The sequence below is a fragment of the Mycteria americana genome, chromosome 13 (assembly GCF_035582795.1).
Source record: "Mycteria americana isolate JAX WOST 10 ecotype Jacksonville Zoo and Gardens chromosome 13, USCA_MyAme_1.0, whole genome shotgun sequence".
NCBI classification, from domain to species: domain Eukaryota; kingdom Metazoa; phylum Chordata; class Aves; order Ciconiiformes; family Ciconiidae; genus Mycteria; species Mycteria americana.
Window position 1 is genome coordinate 6,920,349 of NC_134377.1, and position 20,534 is coordinate 6,940,882.

The following is a 20,534-nucleotide window of genomic DNA, read 5'->3' on the forward strand; positions in this document are numbered from 1 at the left end:
ATCTTTCCCCATTTAGACCCACAGCCACCTGATCCTATGCGTTCTTGTAGGAGTCTTCTTTCTTTGAACAAATGATGAATCATACAATAGTCTTTTTAAATCAAGTCTTTCTCATTCAGCACTGAAACAGGACTGCCTAACTGCTAGACAGGAAGGACCTTTCAACTAGCACTCAATCTAGGCTTTTTTACAAGAAAAAAGTATCTCTCTATATTTATCCAGGCTCTCTCTTGCTTTCTGCATCATCTGTATTTTTTTTCTGAAAAATTCTTCTGCTTTCCCTCTGCCTTCCATTATACATTTATTCAAACATAGTTTGAATTCCTGAATTGCATTGACTATGACTGTCTTGGACAATGGTATTTCCTTTGATTTATTTTGTAGACTGTCATTATTTCAGAATGGGTTCAATTTTTTTCTATAGTAACCTTAAGGAAAAACCAATGTTTACATCCAACAGATTCAACTACCTTTTTACCCCACCACCCCTTCTTCAAATACTTTAGCTTCACCTGCTTTCTTTAGAAGGTCTTAAGTTGTGGATCTCTAAACAACACATTTGAAACAGAAAGAAAAGATTCATGCCATTTTATGAAATAGCTCATAGCTACCAGCATATGCTAAATGCCAGCCACTATCGCAAGGAAAAGCCTGAACAGGAAAATAGCAACAGCTTCCACTGATTCTTCCAAGATTTACTGACATTTAAAGATTTTCCAGCTTTTCTGGAAAGTGAACGTTACCATTCCAGCACCAATTTTATTCATCATTGTTTATGGTTTACACAAGATAAATTTTATGTAGTCTAGTCAAGGTTTTCACAATGCCTCCTCAAATGCCTACCAGTTTTAAAATAATGATGGAAGAGAAATAATAATTGAAAGATGAAGTTCGTAGGTATTTAGTACAAATGGCAGTAAAATCCCTTATTTGTGATAGTTTCTCTCTTCATAATTTTTCATTTTTAAGTTCAAAGCTCTCCCAGCTGTGACCAGAAAGCTTTAATGTGAAAGCTGTGAGGAGATACTACATTCCAATTTGGCTCCATTTACCAAGTGATTTTTCTAATTACTTGCTATCTTGATAACAGGGTCTTTCCTTTTGAAAACTCTTAGTTGTTCTGGAACTCTTTGCTGCTAAGCACATCTCTACTGTTCCAGAGGATGACCAGAGATGTTTGTATGTTTGCGAATTATTGGAGGAACAGAAGCAGCCATCTGTTCCTTAGCATGTTCTTTCCCTTAAGCAGCCAATTCCTTGTTCTCATGCTCAGAGAAGAATTTGCAATTAGCCCCCAACAAGGCCATCTGGATAAGGCATTGGCATTATCTTGCTTATACCCCAGCTTGTGTATAATTATGAAATTACAGCAGCACATTTTTTTCTAACCACCTGGCTAGCCATCCCCCTCAGGACTCCTGAACTGGAAAAGACACTGCAGAGAAGAAGAATGCCTTTTCCTACCATTATTTTTCCTCCACGTTAATAGAAAATTTTTATAACTCTTTTGGGAGTTGTACAATATTTTATTTTTTTATTATAATAAGCTATAACCCTCTCAAGTTCACTTCCCCTATAATATGTACAGTAGTTTTACAATATTGACAAAACCAGAAACGAGCCTGTTGTGTTAGGATAGGAGTATATGAGTGGATACATCATCTATGTTTAGGCTCAGTTTCAGTGTCAGCCTTCATCTTAGAACTGTGGACGTATCACTTCTTATTTAAGATTTTCAGATATAATAACATGTCATCTGGCTATAAAAAACTGAGAGCCATGTCATGCATTGCCATTTCAAATGTGGTTGATACACTGCACAAATCATAAGCCACCACTTAAAATTTATAAGGGCCTTGTCTTGCCATGTATGCTATTTTCTCTTAGGTTTGGATTTACTTGTTTGTCATTTAATTCCACTTGGCAAGTGAGATTGAACACTATGTGTTTCATGTCTCTGTGTTAACAGGTAGAAAAATATTTCAGAATAACTTCAATTAGTTTTCAGTTCTTCATATGTAAGTAGGTGCTGACTGTTTCCCTAAAGTTTTCATGATTATATGGATGACATCTTACTGTTATTTGAAGATTTGGTTTTTCCTTTCTGATACATTTCCTAATTGTCCCGTGGTACATTTTTCTACTTTTACTATTATAGTTAAAATATGAAATGGATTTTGGGGGTTCATTTCCCAAGGTATATCATGCATTTATACCATGCAACCATAGTCTTGCACTGGTGTAATATAGCCTGCATCTTTGTTGGAAATTATTCCTGATTAATTTATTTGCATTTTAAATAAAATAAATTCTATTTAGTTTAGTTAAGGTTTTCATGACTTTCAAATACCTACCAATATTATAATAATGATATTACATTGAAGAAGAAATTTCGTAGGTGTTAGCTACAACAGTTTACTAATTGTTACTTTACATCATGTAAGAGGTCACCAAGTTTACATTAATTTAAAACTGTCAGTCCTCTTGTACATGTTCATTACATTTCACAATTTATGGAAGGGTTTTAATGTTCTGATTTTGTCCTTGGACTACAGACTCCAACTAAGGATCTGGTAGTAGAGGGATAGTATTATGAATCACTACAAAATACAGTAATAAACACAAACGTCTTAAAATGCAATAACCTGTTGGCATGAATGTTCTGAGAGTTGGCCAAAACCCTGTATTAGCTGTAAAACACTTTTTTCCAGACAATTAGTAGCAAAAGCATTTCAACTGAGCTAAAAATTTCTTGCATGGTTTTATTATCAGCTACAAATTCAGGGAAGGAAAGAAGAGCATGATTATTTGGAAGCAGACCTATGATGTTTTTAGGGGATTATCTGTTGCGTCGGGATTTGCATTATGAAAATAAAAAATAAACCCTCAAACAGATTTTTAAAGCCACGTTTTTACACTTAGAAATCTATCTGTATATAAAGTAGGCTCAAAAGTCAGATGACCCCACTGTTACAAGGGAAGAAGTAAATAAAAACCCCCAAATATCGGGACTATATAATTTTGCTTATATTTCAGTATGCCTTAAGAGGCTTGTGAGTTAGATTTCAACATGGCTACATACTGCTGCTGTGGCAGTGCCAGCCATCATGGTGCGCCCCAGTGCTCCTGCAGCTTTTGAAATGACCAGAAACTGCCAAAGGTCCATGGTTTTAATCTGTAAACACAGAATTACTCACTAAAATAACTAAATCAATGCCTTCATGGAACTCTGAGAACAGAGGATGCGATTCTGACCTAGTCAATCCATAGCAAATGAAAAGGAATAGTAACACAAATAAAATGACAAAAGTATATGAGGTAATTTGAAAAGCTTAGGTAAAACAGTCTGCTTATATTTCAGCAGCTATGCTTTTTTAAGGGGTAATTTTTTCAGGATACTGTTTTAGTGTAACAATAATGATCAATACTGTTGCAGATTCATTTGAAGTAATAACAATAAAATGTATTTTCATTCTCTAATAAAAACAAAAAGAAAGTAAATTTTAAATAAATTATATTTTCATATTACTTTTCATGTAATAAACAGTGAATGATTCTTCTTTCTTCATCTCACCAGTTGAAATATGGAGCGACTCTAGTGAAGTCAAGGGAGATGCACTAGATGCAACTGATACAAATTTCAGGAGAATTAGGCCCAAAATACTGTTACTTCTATTAAAAGCCAAAATCATCCTCTCACCTCCACTTTCCAAACAGGAAAACTGGCTACAATACTTCACAGTCAAACAACAACAAAAATACCCAGACTCTAGATTATTTTCATCCCCTCTGAACGCAAGCTAGACAAATGGAACATACATATTTGTAAATAATCTTGTAAAAAAAATATACTCTTTTTTTGATATCCCAAATCCCTTCTTTTCACGTACTCTGGACCACTGAGGTGACTGATGATGTAAACATAAGGTTTTTAGAAACCCAAAATTTTGCATATACAAAGGAGTGCAATACCTGCAGAATAATCTATGTGGGAAATGCAGCTAATACTGTTTGAAACAGTAAATCCATTACAGGTTAACATTAGAAGAAAACAAAGGAGTCAATTATTGCAGAAGAATTGGTGGCAATGTTAGAAATTACTGAAGTGTCATAGTGGCTATAGAATCACTATCCAAAGTAAGCAAACGTCCAAAGTACTGTACCTGTTGGCACTGCAAGAACACTGCCACTGGGTGCTATGGCAGGTGTCTTTGGTAGAAGGAATATATTACTTGCTACACATTATAATTCCACAAAGAATTCTGTGTATCATCTCCAATGCCTTATTTTCACTGCTTTCTGTTATTAAATTATAAAAAAGAAAACATGGATTCTCTAAATGTACTTGACCAATATATCCGACATAATATGTTTATACAGAATGATAAAATACATAGCTATTTTCCAGTCTGCCCTATTCAGTCTCTTTATCTGCAGAAAATAAACCAAAACAGATACAAGGATAGATGAACATAATCTGTAAACAGCATTGTGAACTTTTGCAAAATTTATGTTCTTTGTATACATATGATAAAAGAATACAGAGCATAAAAGTCCATCAAAAAGCAAATACGTTTTTCATTCAGTTGGGAAGAATGCTAGTATTTTATATCAGGTATAAATGCAAGAAGTCAAATGAACTTTTCTTTTTTTTTTTTTTTTTTTTGTTGTTACAAGAGGTATTTCTGAAAACAAGTTGCATCACTGTGGAATCAGATAGGTCTAACAGCAGCTTCCAGAACTAATGCCAGGATCTGGGCATATATAACAGGACATAGGCAGATGCATGATAAAGGTTTTAAAACTGGCCACACCAAAACATCCTATGGGCTGAAATGTGTCTGTCAGTCACCAATTGAACAGTCTTACATGAAAAAAAGTTAAGACTGCTTCTGTGCTTTGAGGAATCAGCTAAAACATCTTCTTGAAGAAAATAATCTTGATCAGTATCTATGAATTAGTAGCTTTTGATTAATGTATTTTTATTTGTTGAAAGATCAGTCAGCAGGTGGGAATGGAGAGGTTCTGTGAAAAGGACTTTAAGAATAGTTTAAAAATATGTTAGGAATGACATATGGTATATATGATCCCTTGAGGAACCTTACAGTGTTCTGTTTCAGCCAATCCAAAATACTTTTGACCATACTAAAACTGTTAGGCTTGAGTTCATTCCAGGCTTTCTTCAAGAAACTATGCTTCTTTGAAAAAATATAAGTTCTGTATAAATTGATTCATTATACCTTTTGGAAGCACTGGGAAATCAGCTATCAGTAATCTCCAGGAGTTTTATCAGACATTTTCAGTATTATTTTTCTCTTATTTAAATGAAAAATATCAAATCAGCTTCTCTTACTTTCAGATGGCAAGGCATGCCACTATGTTTACAAACAGAAAGTTGTTCTTCCTCTGATGACTCCTCTGAAGTCACTAAATTCCTGATCTGTACACATTATGAAACTATCCACTATGTGACTGTGATACAAAGCGAGACCAAAGACAACAGACTGGGAGGATTTGGAACTGTATCCTGATGTATCATTAATGATGCCCATCATTCACAATACCCCTCCCTTCCATCATGCCCTATGCTGATCAATAATGCCTAATCTTAATTAAATTTGCTATATGGACTAAGCTGAAGAAATTATATTAAATCTTATGCAATCTCTTTATCTGAGAATACTGAAAGTAAGAGATACAGGATTTATTTTCTTAATTTAGCAGGACAGTATTGCAAATTCACTTCGTCTGAAGGGAGAAAAAATGATGAAAGATATATTGAGTTAAAAAAGACAGACTCCACAAATACATGAAACAGTGATCTGAACAGGTTTTTTACAGCTTTCGTAGAGACCAGTTTAAAGAATAATAATCTTAATATAGGCATCTCTTTATGGAAACCTAGAATGGAAAAAATTTCCATAGATATTTAACTTGTTTATTGTTTTTAAGGAAGTTAAGATTATAATCTATATTGCTGTATATGAAAAGCTTTCTTCGTATTTTATCCATGGTTTATCAGCAAGCAGACTTTACAGAGCTGACTGTGCAAGGATTCTTTGCATCTTGTGACCAGTGTGCAATAAATCTTGGTGTTATCTCAAAACAGATGGAAGGACAGTTGAAGATAAAACAGGAATAAACCATGATTCCTCACAACAATGTTTTCAGCAGTATAAAGCCTAAAACAAAAAAAAGTGAGCAGGAACCATAGCTAATATTTTAGCTGTAGGCTAAATATTAACTGTAGGCTTGTTATTTGGGTAAGAGCTAAAAGCTTTATGTTTCCCGTACAAAATCAATTCATCTGGACGTGTGAGTTGGAATATTGAATTTCATGCCGTGATTAACATCACACTGGTTTACCTACTTGAAATTATTTTAAGAGCTATGCATTGGATCAGGTCTACGAGAAGGAGGTATGTCTTACAGTGTTCTGAGATTTTAAAGATGCTCAAAATTGCAAAAATTGTTTTGGAGTGTCTGAAGAGGATTAGATGGGAATGATGAAAGAGCGTAACTCAGGCTTTGGAATCTGGTATGAAACTGGCCCGCGGAGGTCAAAATAGCAAACAGCATTATCACCAAGTTGAAAAATTAGTTGATGTTAATTTTCAAGAAGAGAATAACTGGCACACAGCTAAAAGACTCTTCTAGTTAAAATTAAAAAATATTAAAGAAATTAAACAGAGATCACTACAAGAATTCAAATTTTCAGCCTACGTTACCTCTGTCTCAGAGCCTATGAAATCTTCAGAATCTATATAATTTCCAGGTTTTTAAAATGTACCTTGATTTGTGAATATTTGTTTCTACACTTTTTTCCTACTATGTTTGCTGTACAGAAAAAAATGATTCTAAATTTTCAGTCATATATCTTTTTCCTACTTTCAATAGTACATGAACACAGCTGAACTGGGACAGAATAAAGATCCATTTATTCAAGCGTTAATAGTTTTATTAATAAAAATTATTGCTGGGTGTTGAAAAAGATGGGAGTGAAACCTTGTTGCTTAATTGTAAAATGCCCTGCTTATCAACATTCTCTCAATACGAATAGGACGACTTGGTTAAAAGAGATGTTTTCCTTTAAATAGAAAATATGAGTGCATGCCTTAAACATTTTTCATGTTGGACAAATATCTGACTAAAGTTAGTCAGATAATGATAATGCTGATGTGCCAATGAAACCTAACAGCACTAAAGATCTAAGTTGTAACATGCTGGAAAACATTGACCTTAGCAAAAATGCCTGGTTGAGGTATTTTCTGTATCTACTTTTGGCAATACTTGAGTGATATTTACTTTAATAATCTAGAATATTTTCTATTCAAAACATTACATTCGTTTCTACCTATTTATAGGTGTAAACCGATCAATAAACTCAGCCTTCCAAGAGCACGTGGTACCATGGATAGCTCCCGCTGCCTCATGAGTAACTGTGTCGCAACAGCAGCACACCAGGAAAATTCAAGACGGCCGTTGATTTGTAACGGACCTTTCTGCTTTCAGTTTATAGCAGCATTAGATTGTTATTTCCAAATATGTAATTGTAGTGGTCATCCTAAATTGTTCATAAATGGATTATGCCTACTCAGGCCAGCAGGCAGAAAGATGTTAAACACATCTGGCTAAACTCAGCTTTCACCTATAAATATACAAGTTGTCCCACCGTAGTAGAATGTGGTTCTCGTGTATTCTTTCAAGCTTACCATTATGCAATGGGGAGAAGTAAGGCAAGGAAAAAATTCTGAGTATGTATGGTGTGCTAAGCTACACGTCTAATGATGCAATGTTATAATTGTGCTGTAGCAGTTCCGACTTTTTCAAAAACTTTAACAGCAGAATGTTTCTGTAGTGTGAAATCCTTCAAAATTACTCATCCCTTTTATCTAAAGAATTTGTTTATAGTGCTAACCTAAGCTTGAACACAACCATGTTTTCCCAAGTTACACCTATTGTTTCTAAATCTTCAGTTTTAGAATTTCCTCCATAGTTGCCAAATATTTTAAAAAATACAGGAAGAGGTAGTCTCTGGTGAAATCTATTGTATCAAAATAAGTGAATTAAGATCCCTGAAATTTCATGGTCAGGTAAGATGGACAGTCACCAAATAAAACAAAAGTTGTTTCTAGAAGCAGATTTTGCTTATTGATAGACATAATAATGTATTTTGTGTGCTTTCCAGTTATGCTGAAACACTATTGTTGACCCTGTTGTTTCCTCTCCCACAGAGTCGAATGGCAGAAAGTTTGCGTCTCTTTGATTCCATCTGCAACAACAATTGGTTTATCAACACTTCCCTCATCCTTTTTTTGAATAAGAAAGATCTGCTGGCAGAAAAAATCCGACGCATCCCCTTAACAGTCTGCTTTCCTGAATATAAAGGCCAAAACACTTACGAGGAGGCAGCAGTCTACATCCAACGCCAGTTTGAGGACTTGAATCGCAACAAGGAGACCAAGGAGATCTACTCACACTTCACCTGCGCCACTGATACCAGTAACATCCAATTTGTCTTTGATGCAGTGACAGATGTCATAATTCAGAACAATCTCAAATATATTGGCCTCTGCTAAGAATCCTTGGGCTTAACCTGTTTTCCTGAAGTGATAAAAAAAGGGGCTTACCACTTCCACTTCTAGTGGAAAAAAATGGGGCAATGCTTAGTAGCCCAAGGAGAGAAAAGGGGAAATCTGATGTATGTACACAGTTCCTCTTATGCCCCCTTAACCCACTACATCATTTTTCACAAATATATGTTCTGGAGAGTGAAAACCTCCTCTCCAAAAAACACACCAACCCCCCCAATGAAAAAAAAACCTGCAACAACTCAAAAATCCCAAACAAAAACAAAAAAAGAGATTGAGGCCTAACTCTGTGGAGGTGTTTTCACCACAGTCACTGCACTTTTATTCCATTTGTTTCATTCCATTTCCTGTAGTGGGAGTGTTATGTTCTATGTAAGAAATAATTCTTCATCCAGTTGTCCTAAAATTTTACTGACATGAAGATACAAAGCTGGTGAGTGACAGATGAACTCATTTGCAGGGTGTGGAGCAGAATGGTTGCATTGGGGAGAAAAGCTAGTTCAAACCAGAAGCTACAGAACAGGAAAGTTTAAGCAAAATACCACTTAAAGTTGTAGAGAATGGGCATGCACCCACAATATTGGTACACACAGCCAAACAGTATATACACATACATCATGTATGCACATGCACATGACTCACAGCATATACTATGTACACACTTCTGCTTTACTTTACTGTTTATCATGGACACCTTGCCTGTTAAAGGAATTGTTGGTGCGCAACTGTTCTGTGATTTCCAAACTGACTAGCAACTCTTTCTGCTCTTTAAGGCTTCAAATATGCAGCAAAACTACATTAAATGAATCTATGAATAGGCCAAATTAAGGTCAGTGTTTCTTCTACTGGTAAGGAGTTTTATACATCAAAACAGTCTTCTTTTACATCTTTTTTTGCCAAATCTTGTGGTGTTTCACAAAAAAACAAACTATACTTAAGAAGTAGGTTAGTGTTCCTTTTTTAATACAGATTAAAAAAATAAATCACAAGGCAATTTTTTAAATTATTGTTGTAGTGTCTGGATTGCTGAATGTGAAAGTTGCCAACGGACAATTCTGTTCCACTGCTCCAAGTACATTCTGGGAATTGTAATATTGTAACAGATTTCCCAAGAAGCAGGAGCCATGGAGATTGTGTAGTATATAGCCTCCAAAGTCTTTTTTTGTTGGTTTTTTAATTATTTTAAAAATGTGATGTATTATTAGAAGGTTAAAGATGAGCGATATGAACAATAACTAAATGTCTTGATATTTCAATTTAATAATTTAAATTATTTACAGTTTAGTGAAGTTAAAGAAACTGAAGAGATGCATTCCTCAGCTCCAGGTTTCATCTCATAAAGAAACACTACGGGATGGAGTAACATTCCGGCAAAAGTTTGAATGCATAAGAAGCTCTGTGGGACTATACTGGAAAATCTCAAATGGATCATATAGACCTAAGTCTTTGGTCAGTTGGTTCTTTCCCCTGCCATAGAAAAGACTTCTTAAAGACTTCAGTGTAAACTTGGTGTGTAAATATATGTTTGATAATTGTAAAGCACATACATACACAGAGACACAGACACACATGCACACTGGAAAATAACCTTCTACTTTTGTTCCCCCTATGTACTATGATTAGTGCAAGAAATCTCAGCCAAGGGCTCTAAGAAATTTAAAACAAAATGGTTAATAACATCAACATTTAAATTGTCCACTTAAAAAAAAATAAATAATTCAAATGATACTGAACGTGTCTATAGTGTGTTCATTAATTAGTGGTATGACAGTTACTTAATTGAATAATGTTTTTGAAGTTTTCTTCCCTTTATGACAGACTGCTGAGTTTTGTTTATTTGCTCTAGATCTTTTTCCTCAGTTTATTCACCAACATTCAGCAATTTCAATCTTAAACAATTACATTTGAGCAACTCGGTAAGATTTAAGGGATGTGTTCCCATTTAATATCTTTGCAAATTCTGAATGCATGTTATTGTTATTTTTTGGGGGGAGATGGTTAGTAGCAATTTTAGGAAAGAAGTTATAGATCAAGATCTATAGGAAATATCAGGAAAGAAAATTCCATGGTATCTGCAACATACATAAGAAGCCTACCTGCATATTGTCTTACACAAGCAGGTACTTTGCATTGATGTCTATGCTTAGAAATACATGTCTAGATATAAGCACATACATAAATTTTTGAGTAGTGCCTGAAGTCGGGCCCCTAAACTGGTATTTAAAGATTGAAAAAACCCTGTAAAATATGTTCACATTGTTGTACTACTGAGCTCTCACCAAGTCTCCAAAGTCAATATGAAATTCTGTCTGGCTCATGCTTGTGAAAAATTAGGCTTTAAGAAAAATCTCAATTTTATTTAAAAGTGCCCATATAAGGTGATCTATCAGCATAAGTCATATTGATGGTTTTTCATTGAAGTTTTCTTGAAAATTCCATCTGTTCAGACTATAACAAGGCTCTTCCAGAACATCCTCTAACTGAAATCTTTAAAAGTCTGGATGTACTTTAAGAAAAGGTGCAACTCTCGTACAAACAGCATAAATTCATAAAAATTACTTGTTAGAGCTTGCTAGATAAATAATACCCCTGGAGTTTAAACAGAATTTGACTTAGAACCCATCACCCCATTAATCGTTTCTGAGACCAGCTGAAAATATTTGATAGTGCTTGGTTAGTTTCTTCCTTTGTTTGCTTCTTGGCATTTCTACAAAATGCATCAAAAAGTCCTAAGCCTTCTTATCTTACGTTTAAGAATCCTTCTTTTGACCTGTTTGAGGATATCTAAATTCAAGCTAGGATTTTTCTAAGTGACCTGAGACTTAAGCTAATGATGAGCTGGGACTGCCAAGAGAATACAATACTCTTGAAGGCAGTGGTTCAAGCAATAATCATTTTCGACCTTGCTAGAGAATGCAACCATAACCAAAAATATTCTCTGAGGTTCAAGTCATGGGTTAAGACTTTCAAAACTCTTCAGTCCAGACATAATTGATAATGGAGAAAAATCTGTCTAATTTTGAATCAGGTATTTTAGCCCTGTACTGAAGACACGGGGCCCCTTTAAGCATGCCCTGCCAACTGTTACACCTGAAGGATAGAGGCAAAAAAGCCAATGAGGCTGCGCCTTGAAGGTATAGAAGGTTTGTTATGCCACGCAGGGAGTATTTAGGTCTTACCTGTAATGAGAAGATAATATTGCCTGCTTGTGATATTTGCAATCAAGCTGCTTGACTTGGTGAGTTTACTAAAAGCTATATATGGTAATTGCTAGTACATTCTATAGAGCTAGTACAGGATCCTCTAAACTTTGTTTACTATTGAAGTGCTATGATTTACTTGAGAAATTGCACAGTTATTTCTAGTCTAAATTGCTTTCTATAGTGTAATATCCTATTATTAGCCAGTTGAATTGTGAAAAATGTATAAAACAAGTCAGGGCTTCATTTTCCAATGAATGGACTATTAGATGGTACGCCTCCTTTACCTCTAGCTTTCATGGTATTGTGGCCATTTCAGACTAGTGAAAGAAGTGACAAGAAAACACCGGCATTCATTACAGCATAGCTTCAAAGTAAGAAAGCTGGGTAGGAAAACTAAAACCAAAAGTGTAGTTAATTATGAGGAGGGTAAGAGACATTTTATATTAAAAAATAAATCTTTATTCAACTAAGAAGGTCCTTCCAACATAAGTATTATAGGCAACCTACAACAGAAGTGGAGAACCTAGGATATTTTAACAAAGGCCTAACGGTATTTCTAAAGAAAAGAGTCAGTCACATTTCTCATTGAATGAAGGCTATCTTGGGAAGGAGAAAAGAAATTGAAGCACTGCCATGTGTTCCTACTTAGCTTAAGAAAAGCATAGGCATGGGGAGGAATAAAGCAGTAAGTAATTAAGTTTAAAGGATCCATTCACATAATCATGTTCTCTGAATAGCAATTCCTTGCTATTAACTCTCTAATAATTTCATTCCTATGATGTTTTTGATCTTAGTATTCTGAGTAACTCATGGTTACTCTGTTTTCTATCTGAAGAATTCAAGATCTTAAAATAAATTCTGTTTTACACAGAAGTAAAGTAATTCTATTTTCTGATTGTATAAGAAAACTGAGGCACAGAGAAGTTAAAACTAAAAAGTCTGGGCCAAAGACAGGTGCTGAAATAAAATCCCTTGACTTAGTCGTCCACCTGGATAAATCATGCAATTAAATTTGCATCTATTTTCTCAGTTCTCAGGTTTACCAGTGATGCAGCACACTGCCACCTGAAAGAACTGCATTAATACAGCTGGGATTTCACTTCACCTGGGCAACAATGACATTCACAGAAGAGATGTTCCATCTGCTGCAATAAGAATGCCATCTGTCCTTTTATAATTTGCACTCCATATAGCAAAACAAGTTTCAAAAGGAAAAAGGTATCCTTAAACAGTCCTTATCCACAGATCCGATTGGTTATGATTTTCCAAGGGTGGAAGAGTGGCGACACTGAGGGTCAGTAAAGTAGGAGAAATACTATCTCTTGGACTCTTCCCAGAGAGAGGTTCTGGCAAGCTTAAAAATCCATTACTCCATCCAATCCACCTCAATCTTTGTCTAAAAGGATTAAGTACCCATGACAGGCAGGATAGATAATGGGTAAGAATTATTAAACTTTTCCAGTATTAACCATATCCTAGTGAAAGATTTTTTTTCCTAGAACTATTTTTGCAGTTGTTATTGTCCAGGTCCTTTATCATTGCATAACACCCTTTTACTAACATTGTTAAGTATTGTGTGTCAACTAATTGTTTTCACAAAGAGTGAAAGTTTTGCTATTAGTTTTTCCAATGTTCTTAATTTTCTCCTGCTGCTGGTTCTTCTCCCTATTCTGTCCTCTACTGAATACATGTATCTATATTATTTTTGTCTTTCTTCTGCCCATTAATTCTTGCCACTAAGTTGTTGTTTCTTCTGAAACTGTTACTCCTCAGTGTTCTCCCAATCCTTGTGGATTTTCCCACCTTTTGGTTTTTAATGATCCCACTGTTCCTGGAGGATACTGGTATACATCCTTAAATTTAGGAATCAAAAATAGTCTGCAAGTGGATTTGCTTAAAATAACCACATTTTCCTAAATTACTCATGTTTGGAGAAAGACCAGGTGGCCTGCCATAGAGCTAACTGGAGTCACTGACCACTTCCCAGTTAACAAAAACAACTACACCTCATGCCAAATGCATGTACAGCTTATGTTCCTTTTTGTCTAGTGTGGAACATACTGCTTTATTGGCCCTGTAAATTACCTCAGCTCTAGAAAACATCAGAAATCTAGCTGTGGAATAGTGTATTAGTTGCTGACCTCCTCCAGCTGATACAAAGTACATCCTATCTCATTATCTGGATGTGAGGTGTAGAAGTAAATGCAGAGAGGAAGACAGACAGTTTCTTGGCTAGCGGAAGAAGGCTGAATTACCAGGCAGGGACTATTTCTGTATCTGTAATATGTCAAATGAATTATGTCAGGCCTTGTGACTCTTACTACCTATTGGAAAATATTTGCTGTTCTCCCTGATAATTCCCCAAATTATCTCATAGCAAAGAAAACAGTTTTAGCACCTTTCTGTTTTTCTTGTAAGCAGCCATCTGTATGTGAGTCCATTCTACAGTAACACAATTCTGCTCAAGGAGTTATCTTCCAACCCTTAAATACAGGTATGTATATTTATATATATGTCATATTTTTATCTAAATAAAAAGAATACATGGCTCAGAAAAACACCTTTTTCCAAAGGTAATTACTCAGAGATGCTTTCACAGACAACATGCTAGCTCAGCTTCTACACCACTGATCTTACCTGGCAGGCTTAGGATCGCAGTTTTTTTCTGTTTCCCTCCCCCAAAACTGTCAAAGGACATTGTATGAAAATCTGGTCTGTAGAAAGCTATGCAAGACTAACTTAATCTATCCAAGGACTTCTATCCCGAACGAGTCTTGGAGGCTTTGAATAGCACAAACATTGACAGAGGCAATGGCCAAAATTTGGCATCATTTCATAGCTGAAGAAATTAAGCTTTGGAAGAGAATTTCACCTAGAAAGGTATGACTCAAGCAAGCTATAAAGAGACTGCTAGACACATCATGCTCTCTGAGAGATTTGAAAATAGGATCAGAAGACAAAGATTAAATTCTGCTAGCTTCACAGATATAAACAGTTCCTCTACATTCATTTTTAATTTCTTACAAATAGGGGGGGGGGGGGGGGGGGAATAGGGAAAAAGTTGCCCTACATGCATACAGAGCATGATCACTGCAAATATATTAGGATTACACTAAATGTTGAGAATTAATGAATAGAAAAAAATGTATTCAAAACAAACATAAATATCAGGCTTCTAATAAAGTAATTCTCCTTACTTACATTTAAAAGGAAATTGCAGTGAAGGCACTGATGCATAGAATTTACCAAATAACTAATTTTACAATTATTTAAATGCCTTCTTTTCGTACTACTAATTATCCTCTTTTCTGCTTTTTTGGAGAAAAAACACCAGAACCATTCCCCGAAACAAGTCTCGATATTAATTTGATTTGGAAAACCTGATTCTTATCTGCCCCCAGTACCTGAAGTGGGAGAGGTAAAATGAAGAAACTGGTATCAGTCTTAGCTCAAGAGAAGCCTCACTGAAAAGCAACTATCACTCAGAGAATTTTAGCCTTTCTTGTAAATATAGGCAACTTTCACTAAGTTGGGACTGTAACATGATTTGGAAGCTCGTCTTTGTCTGGCAGAGGCTCCTGCTCACTTCAGAGCTGCTGTGAATCCTTTGCCTTCAATCAAAAGCAAGGTTTTGAGGAGAGATGCTGCTGCAGCTGGCGTTCAGCTTTTGCCGAGTTCTCAGCTCAGCAGGGGTTGGATAATCCTTCCACTCCAGGAGCCAACTTGCTTTCTCCTTGTATAGTATACTCTCACATATCCTGATTATCACCAAACTGGTTTTACAGTTGTGACAGTTCCCATCAGTGGTTCCTGACCTAAGATGATATATTAAGATGCCTGCAGGGACAAAGATGGAGCAACGGGAGTAGACCTGAGTGGCAGTACAGTGTACCATTACATATCCTCTGGTTTAGGCAATGTATTTTGATTTATGTGGTATTCTTAATAAGCGATGTTTTATGTTTTGGCACCACCAAGAGCTAGCGTTGCTCACTGCTACAGTAAGTCTCTAAATAGAAATGACGGTTTTAGTCCCTGCTTTTTAGAAACTCTCTAACTGCAAACATTGAAAAAAAGCCCTCACTTGCTCCCAGGGTCACATGGATAGCTTTTTTTTAAATTGCTTTTTTCCCTCTAGAACTTTTATTCATCCTCCAGTGAATATTTTCTGCTTACGTAGCTAAACTTCCAACCTACTTAGTAAGTGTTTTGAGTTTGGGGAAATAGAACCTAAAAGCAGGCAAGTGTTTACATGTAACATTAGTTGTAGTTTACATCTGTAAGTCTCAATTTCACATCTAAAATGGTATGTACAGCAGCCACCAAACCCTGAGGCAGTTTCCCTTTCCAGTCAACTTAAGTTGTGCATCATGCATGCATCTGAAAACTCCATCAGCAAAAGGTGACAAGTGGTAAGCTCCTGCATTAGCCTACTAGAGACAGAGCCACATCTCAAGGTTAGAGTTTATGTAATAAAGTTCAGTAAGGCAGGGACTGAACAGCAAGGCTTATTACTGAATTATGCAGTTCCAAAAGGGCTAAGAAGAAGGCCTCAGCCAGTATGGATGAATGGTTAATGATTAACAGTGATTGCAAAAATTTGGCAATGTTTATTTACTTCTGTTAAGTTTCCTTCTCCCATAAGTTTCTATTATGATCCACGCATTCACAGGATGATATCTATCTGTCTACACAGGTAAGGGATTCTTTAAAGGCAGTCAGACAAGTCAAAATTTACTTAAGCTAAGTCCCTGTCTCATTTGATTTGAAAATCTGTAAAATGGCTAGTGAAATGAAATTAACAGAAAATCTGGTTTTCTGTAGTGATGTTCACAAAGTTGTTTAGCCCACCATATTAATATCCTTCATATGGATTCAATTATTTAGGACTTTAAAAAGGGTTGTATGCATGTAAAAATACATCTTTATATTTTTAGAATTCATGTACACTCACTCAGCAAGGCTTTAAGCATTCATTTAATGCTTTTTTAAGCACCAGTCGTGTAACAGAATTCCTCAGACAAGATACTTTCCCATGAATTTAAATAGTATGGCTTTGTAATTGATAATTTCTATCTACTAAAATTTTAATTTTAAAATTATAATTTTCATCAACTGGAAGAGTAAAGTTTAAGACTAATGTTCAGATTAGAAATCTTTTGAAATTATAATCATAGAATCTGGAAATAAAAGTAACAAATCAGCATAAATTCCCTTAGTGTATAAAAGATTTAGAAAACTATAAACATACATTATAAATATAAAGAAAGCATGTAAAAGGTACAACAACCTATTCTTCTGGCAAGTCAAAGACAAATTCTCAGCTTGGATTCCTCTATTTAGACCGAAGCATTTAAAAGCTGGATGCCTAACTCTGATGTAATCAACCCAGCTTCTGTTTATCGCACTGGAGATAAATGGACACCACCAGAGCAGAACTCATCTCATCCTAAACTAAGCACGTATGATATGTCAGACTTTTTGCCCCTGGAGATACTGATTTTTCTCCTGCTATACAGGGAGTGTAGGATAACTAGCTCAATTTGACATCTGAAGTTAGGTGTAATTTATCACGTTTTTAACTTCTTATCTTACCAAGTCCATTTAACAATTTTACCTAAGGGCAAACAATATTTTAATAAAATATTGGAAAAAGCAAACTTCTTCATTGTTTGCATCACCCCCAGGTTTTGTTTTTTCTTAAATTCACCACCTGAAAGCAATGTCAAAGTGTACATTTAAGAAACAGTGCCTATGAGCCTGAAGTCAGACACACATTAAAAGATCATCTGTGGAATACACAGCGCAATGGATGGCGCCTTTACTTGCTCATTTGTCTCCTCCTACACCGGTGCTTGCAAGAAGCAGGGAAGGCATAAAACAAATTTCACAAGATTTGTACCTCCTAACACCAGAAAAACTTTCCACAAACCCTGTGTGCTGTGGAATTAGTGCACCATAACTAACGGCTGATCATCATTTTGAACAGAAGAGGACAAAGTAAATTTTTCATGCAAGATTCTGAAATACAAATTCAAGCATGCAGTCCACACAACCTGTATCTTGAGCAGGTAGCCTTAATTTGCATAAGACCTAAGAAAATTAACAGATCTAGCAGGATCTGCCTCCCCAATACATAGACAGGATTATTTACAGATGTATTATGTTAACATGGGGCATTTCACTTGTTATCTATGTAAAGTATTTTCTATATTTTGGCTAAGTATTCTTACTATTATTACACAATTTGCAAATAATTAGAAGTGCAAAAACAGCTCTAGAAAATATAGTGGTCTCCACCAATAAAAAAGATGACAGTCATACCTTTTAAAGTTTTCTGACAGAACCCAAAGAATAAATTTTCATAGGAAAACTAACTAAAGAAAATTAAGATGAGCAAAACTAAAATAGATACTGGTTTTAAATGTGATTTTCAAGGAAAATTGAGTAAAATAAATCTGGAAGATATTACATAAGGAATCAGGTAAATTCACCTATTTGCTTTGCCTATTTGAATACTTAACTACTGAAAAAATCCCTACCTTCGGGTAATTTTGCCATCATTTCAAAAATCTGGTGTGTGTTCTTCCGACAGATATCTACTGGATCATCCAAGAGCTCAGCAAGGGCAGAAATGATTCCATTTTGGATCAATCCTTGCCTACAAACAACAATGCAGGACAGATTTAACTAAGCATAATAAAACTCATATATATTTGTGAGATGCTTAATCTTAACTAAATACTCTTATTTACATTGCAGCTATCTTGCCAAAACTTACAAATTCTGTTCTTATTTCTCTCTGAAACGTCTTTAATGCTTCCAATACCATCCAGTAAAGTCTGGAATTACACCTACCTGCCAACACTATGCATAGCCATGATATAGAGGATTTCTGTTGTTTTTTGTCGGACAGTACTGTCATGATGTAGCAGCAAAGTCTTCAGGTTATCCAAGAATCCTATGAGACACAATAGTTCATTTTAACATTTCTTAACTTCAACATTGATTTAAAATAGCAATACTCATTTTTATCTCACAATTTGAAGCACAAACAATCGGAATTTTCATCTTGTGAAACTCAACAGTGAAACTCTCATTGTCATATCTCAAGTAGGGAAGAAAATTTCAAGTTTCAAGGCCTAGTGACAAAAATGCCATGCTACAAACAAGCCACTGACTTCTGTATCAAGTTAAATCCTAATTTTGCAAATATTTATGAAATGACATAACTCTAAAAATAACTCAAGTCAGTGGAGCTATTGATGTTTTTAGAAAAGCATGTGTTTGCAGAATTGACACCTACATTTTTTTAAACTTTCTTTACGTGTAGCATGGGCTATGTAAAAACACACAGCATTGCTTTTCACACATAGAAATAAATTTGGTGAACCATTAATGATTATGTGTATACACATATAGCACTGACCAAAAAAAAGCCCCCCAAACAAACAACAATCTTGCATTGCTTCAGCAGCTACTGTTAATCAAACAGTAACTTAATAAATTTTGAACATTGGTATCTCTTATGAGGAAAAAAATATGAAGGAAGTAAATGGAGAAAAAAGCAGTGGCAAACAGGAGGACTTCCTCATTGTTACATAGGGAGCTATGTAGATACACAACAGACTGCTAAAAATTGTGAAGATAATCTTGTGTGGTTTTTTTTTCCAAAATCCAAACTTAGGATTCTTCCAAGTGCTGGGATAAAATCTTTTGAAAATAGTGGTGGCCAGATATAATCCTGATGAGTATGATAAATTTGGTTATATTGTCTTGTATCTTAATTTCTCATGAAGTTCCAGGTTTTTTTTTTTTGTTATAGACTCATTCTATAATCACTAAGATACTTCTGAGAAGGAGTTCTGCATAAAAAGCTCTGATGTTTTGTCTGTCTGGTAAAGTTGTATCTGGATGTGCCATGCTATCCACTGCTGAAGGAATAAATGGCAAAAGATGACTTCATGGATTGTGCAAATGAACTTGTAAACCTTATTTAAATATTATTTTATTAATTATTAATGAAAAGGTTCATCGGAGTTTTTTCCCTGTTATTATTATGGGATCTGAGATATGAGTATTTTGAGCACCTCAAGCATGAAAAATGCAGGAAGGTACCACTGTCATATGTCATACATGGTAGAAAATGGCTAATGAAGGAAAAAAAAAGGGATTTGCCTTTTTTTCCTGCTCTAGGATAACTAAAAGTTTTTCTTTTCCCCTTTCTAAATAAAATATATTTAGGAGTTTTATGTTATAAGAAATTCATAAATTTACTGCTTTGTTTTTTTCTGAGAGGTTCATGGGTAACAGGATTAGAGAAGATTCCACACAAATGAAATTTAACTAAGTGGCAAGGGGTGGTGGTGGTGGTGGTGGTGGTGGTGTTTCTAACTTTGGACTAACTACACTTTTTTTTTTTAATTCGTCTATGTTAGGAATTAGCTAAAATGCAGAATAAACAAAAAAAAAAATATTCTGGACTACTTCTGTATTTGGGGGTTGATAAAACCTATAGTGAGCCATTGATAAATCCTAGAGTGAGGATACTCTTAAAATAACTGTCATGTGTATAGCATTATAATATTCTTTACCTTTTTAAGGTAAAACAAGTAGAGATTAAAACAAAAAAATCTTCATGGACATTTTGTGTCATCAAAGATATTGCAAGGAAAAAAGTAGTGCACAAAAGTAAAGTGGTTTTTTTCCCCCCACTTTGTCAAAGCTTATGACAACAGAT

The 20,534-nt window shown here is 35.1% G+C and overlaps 2 protein-coding genes across 3 annotated transcripts in view; one reads left to right on the plus strand and one right to left on the minus strand.

Moving 5' to 3' along the window:
- The window catches only part of GNAZ (G protein subunit alpha z), a 79,858-nt gene extending 69,603 nt beyond the window's left edge, over positions 1–10,255 (plus strand). For both annotated transcript variants that reach the window (XM_075516394.1, XM_075516393.1), the window contains one exon: positions 8,235–10,255. In XM_075516394.1, coding sequence (XP_075372509.1) covers positions 8,235–8,579 — 345 coding nt within the window. In that variant the 3' untranslated portion in view covers positions 8,580–10,255. The remainder of the gene's footprint in view (positions 1–8,234) is intronic.
- RSPH14 (radial spoke head 14 homolog) overlaps positions 1–20,534 on the minus strand; it is a 108,206-nt gene that overhangs the window by 87,466 nt on the left and 206 nt on the right. The window contains exons 2-3 of the mRNA XM_075516395.1: positions 18,653–18,755; positions 18,337–18,455 (exon numbers count right to left, since the gene is read on the minus strand). Of these exons, the coding sequence (XP_075372510.1) occupies positions 18,337–18,455; positions 18,653–18,755 (222 nt within the window). The remainder of the gene's footprint in view (positions 1–18,336; positions 18,456–18,652; positions 18,756–20,534) is intronic.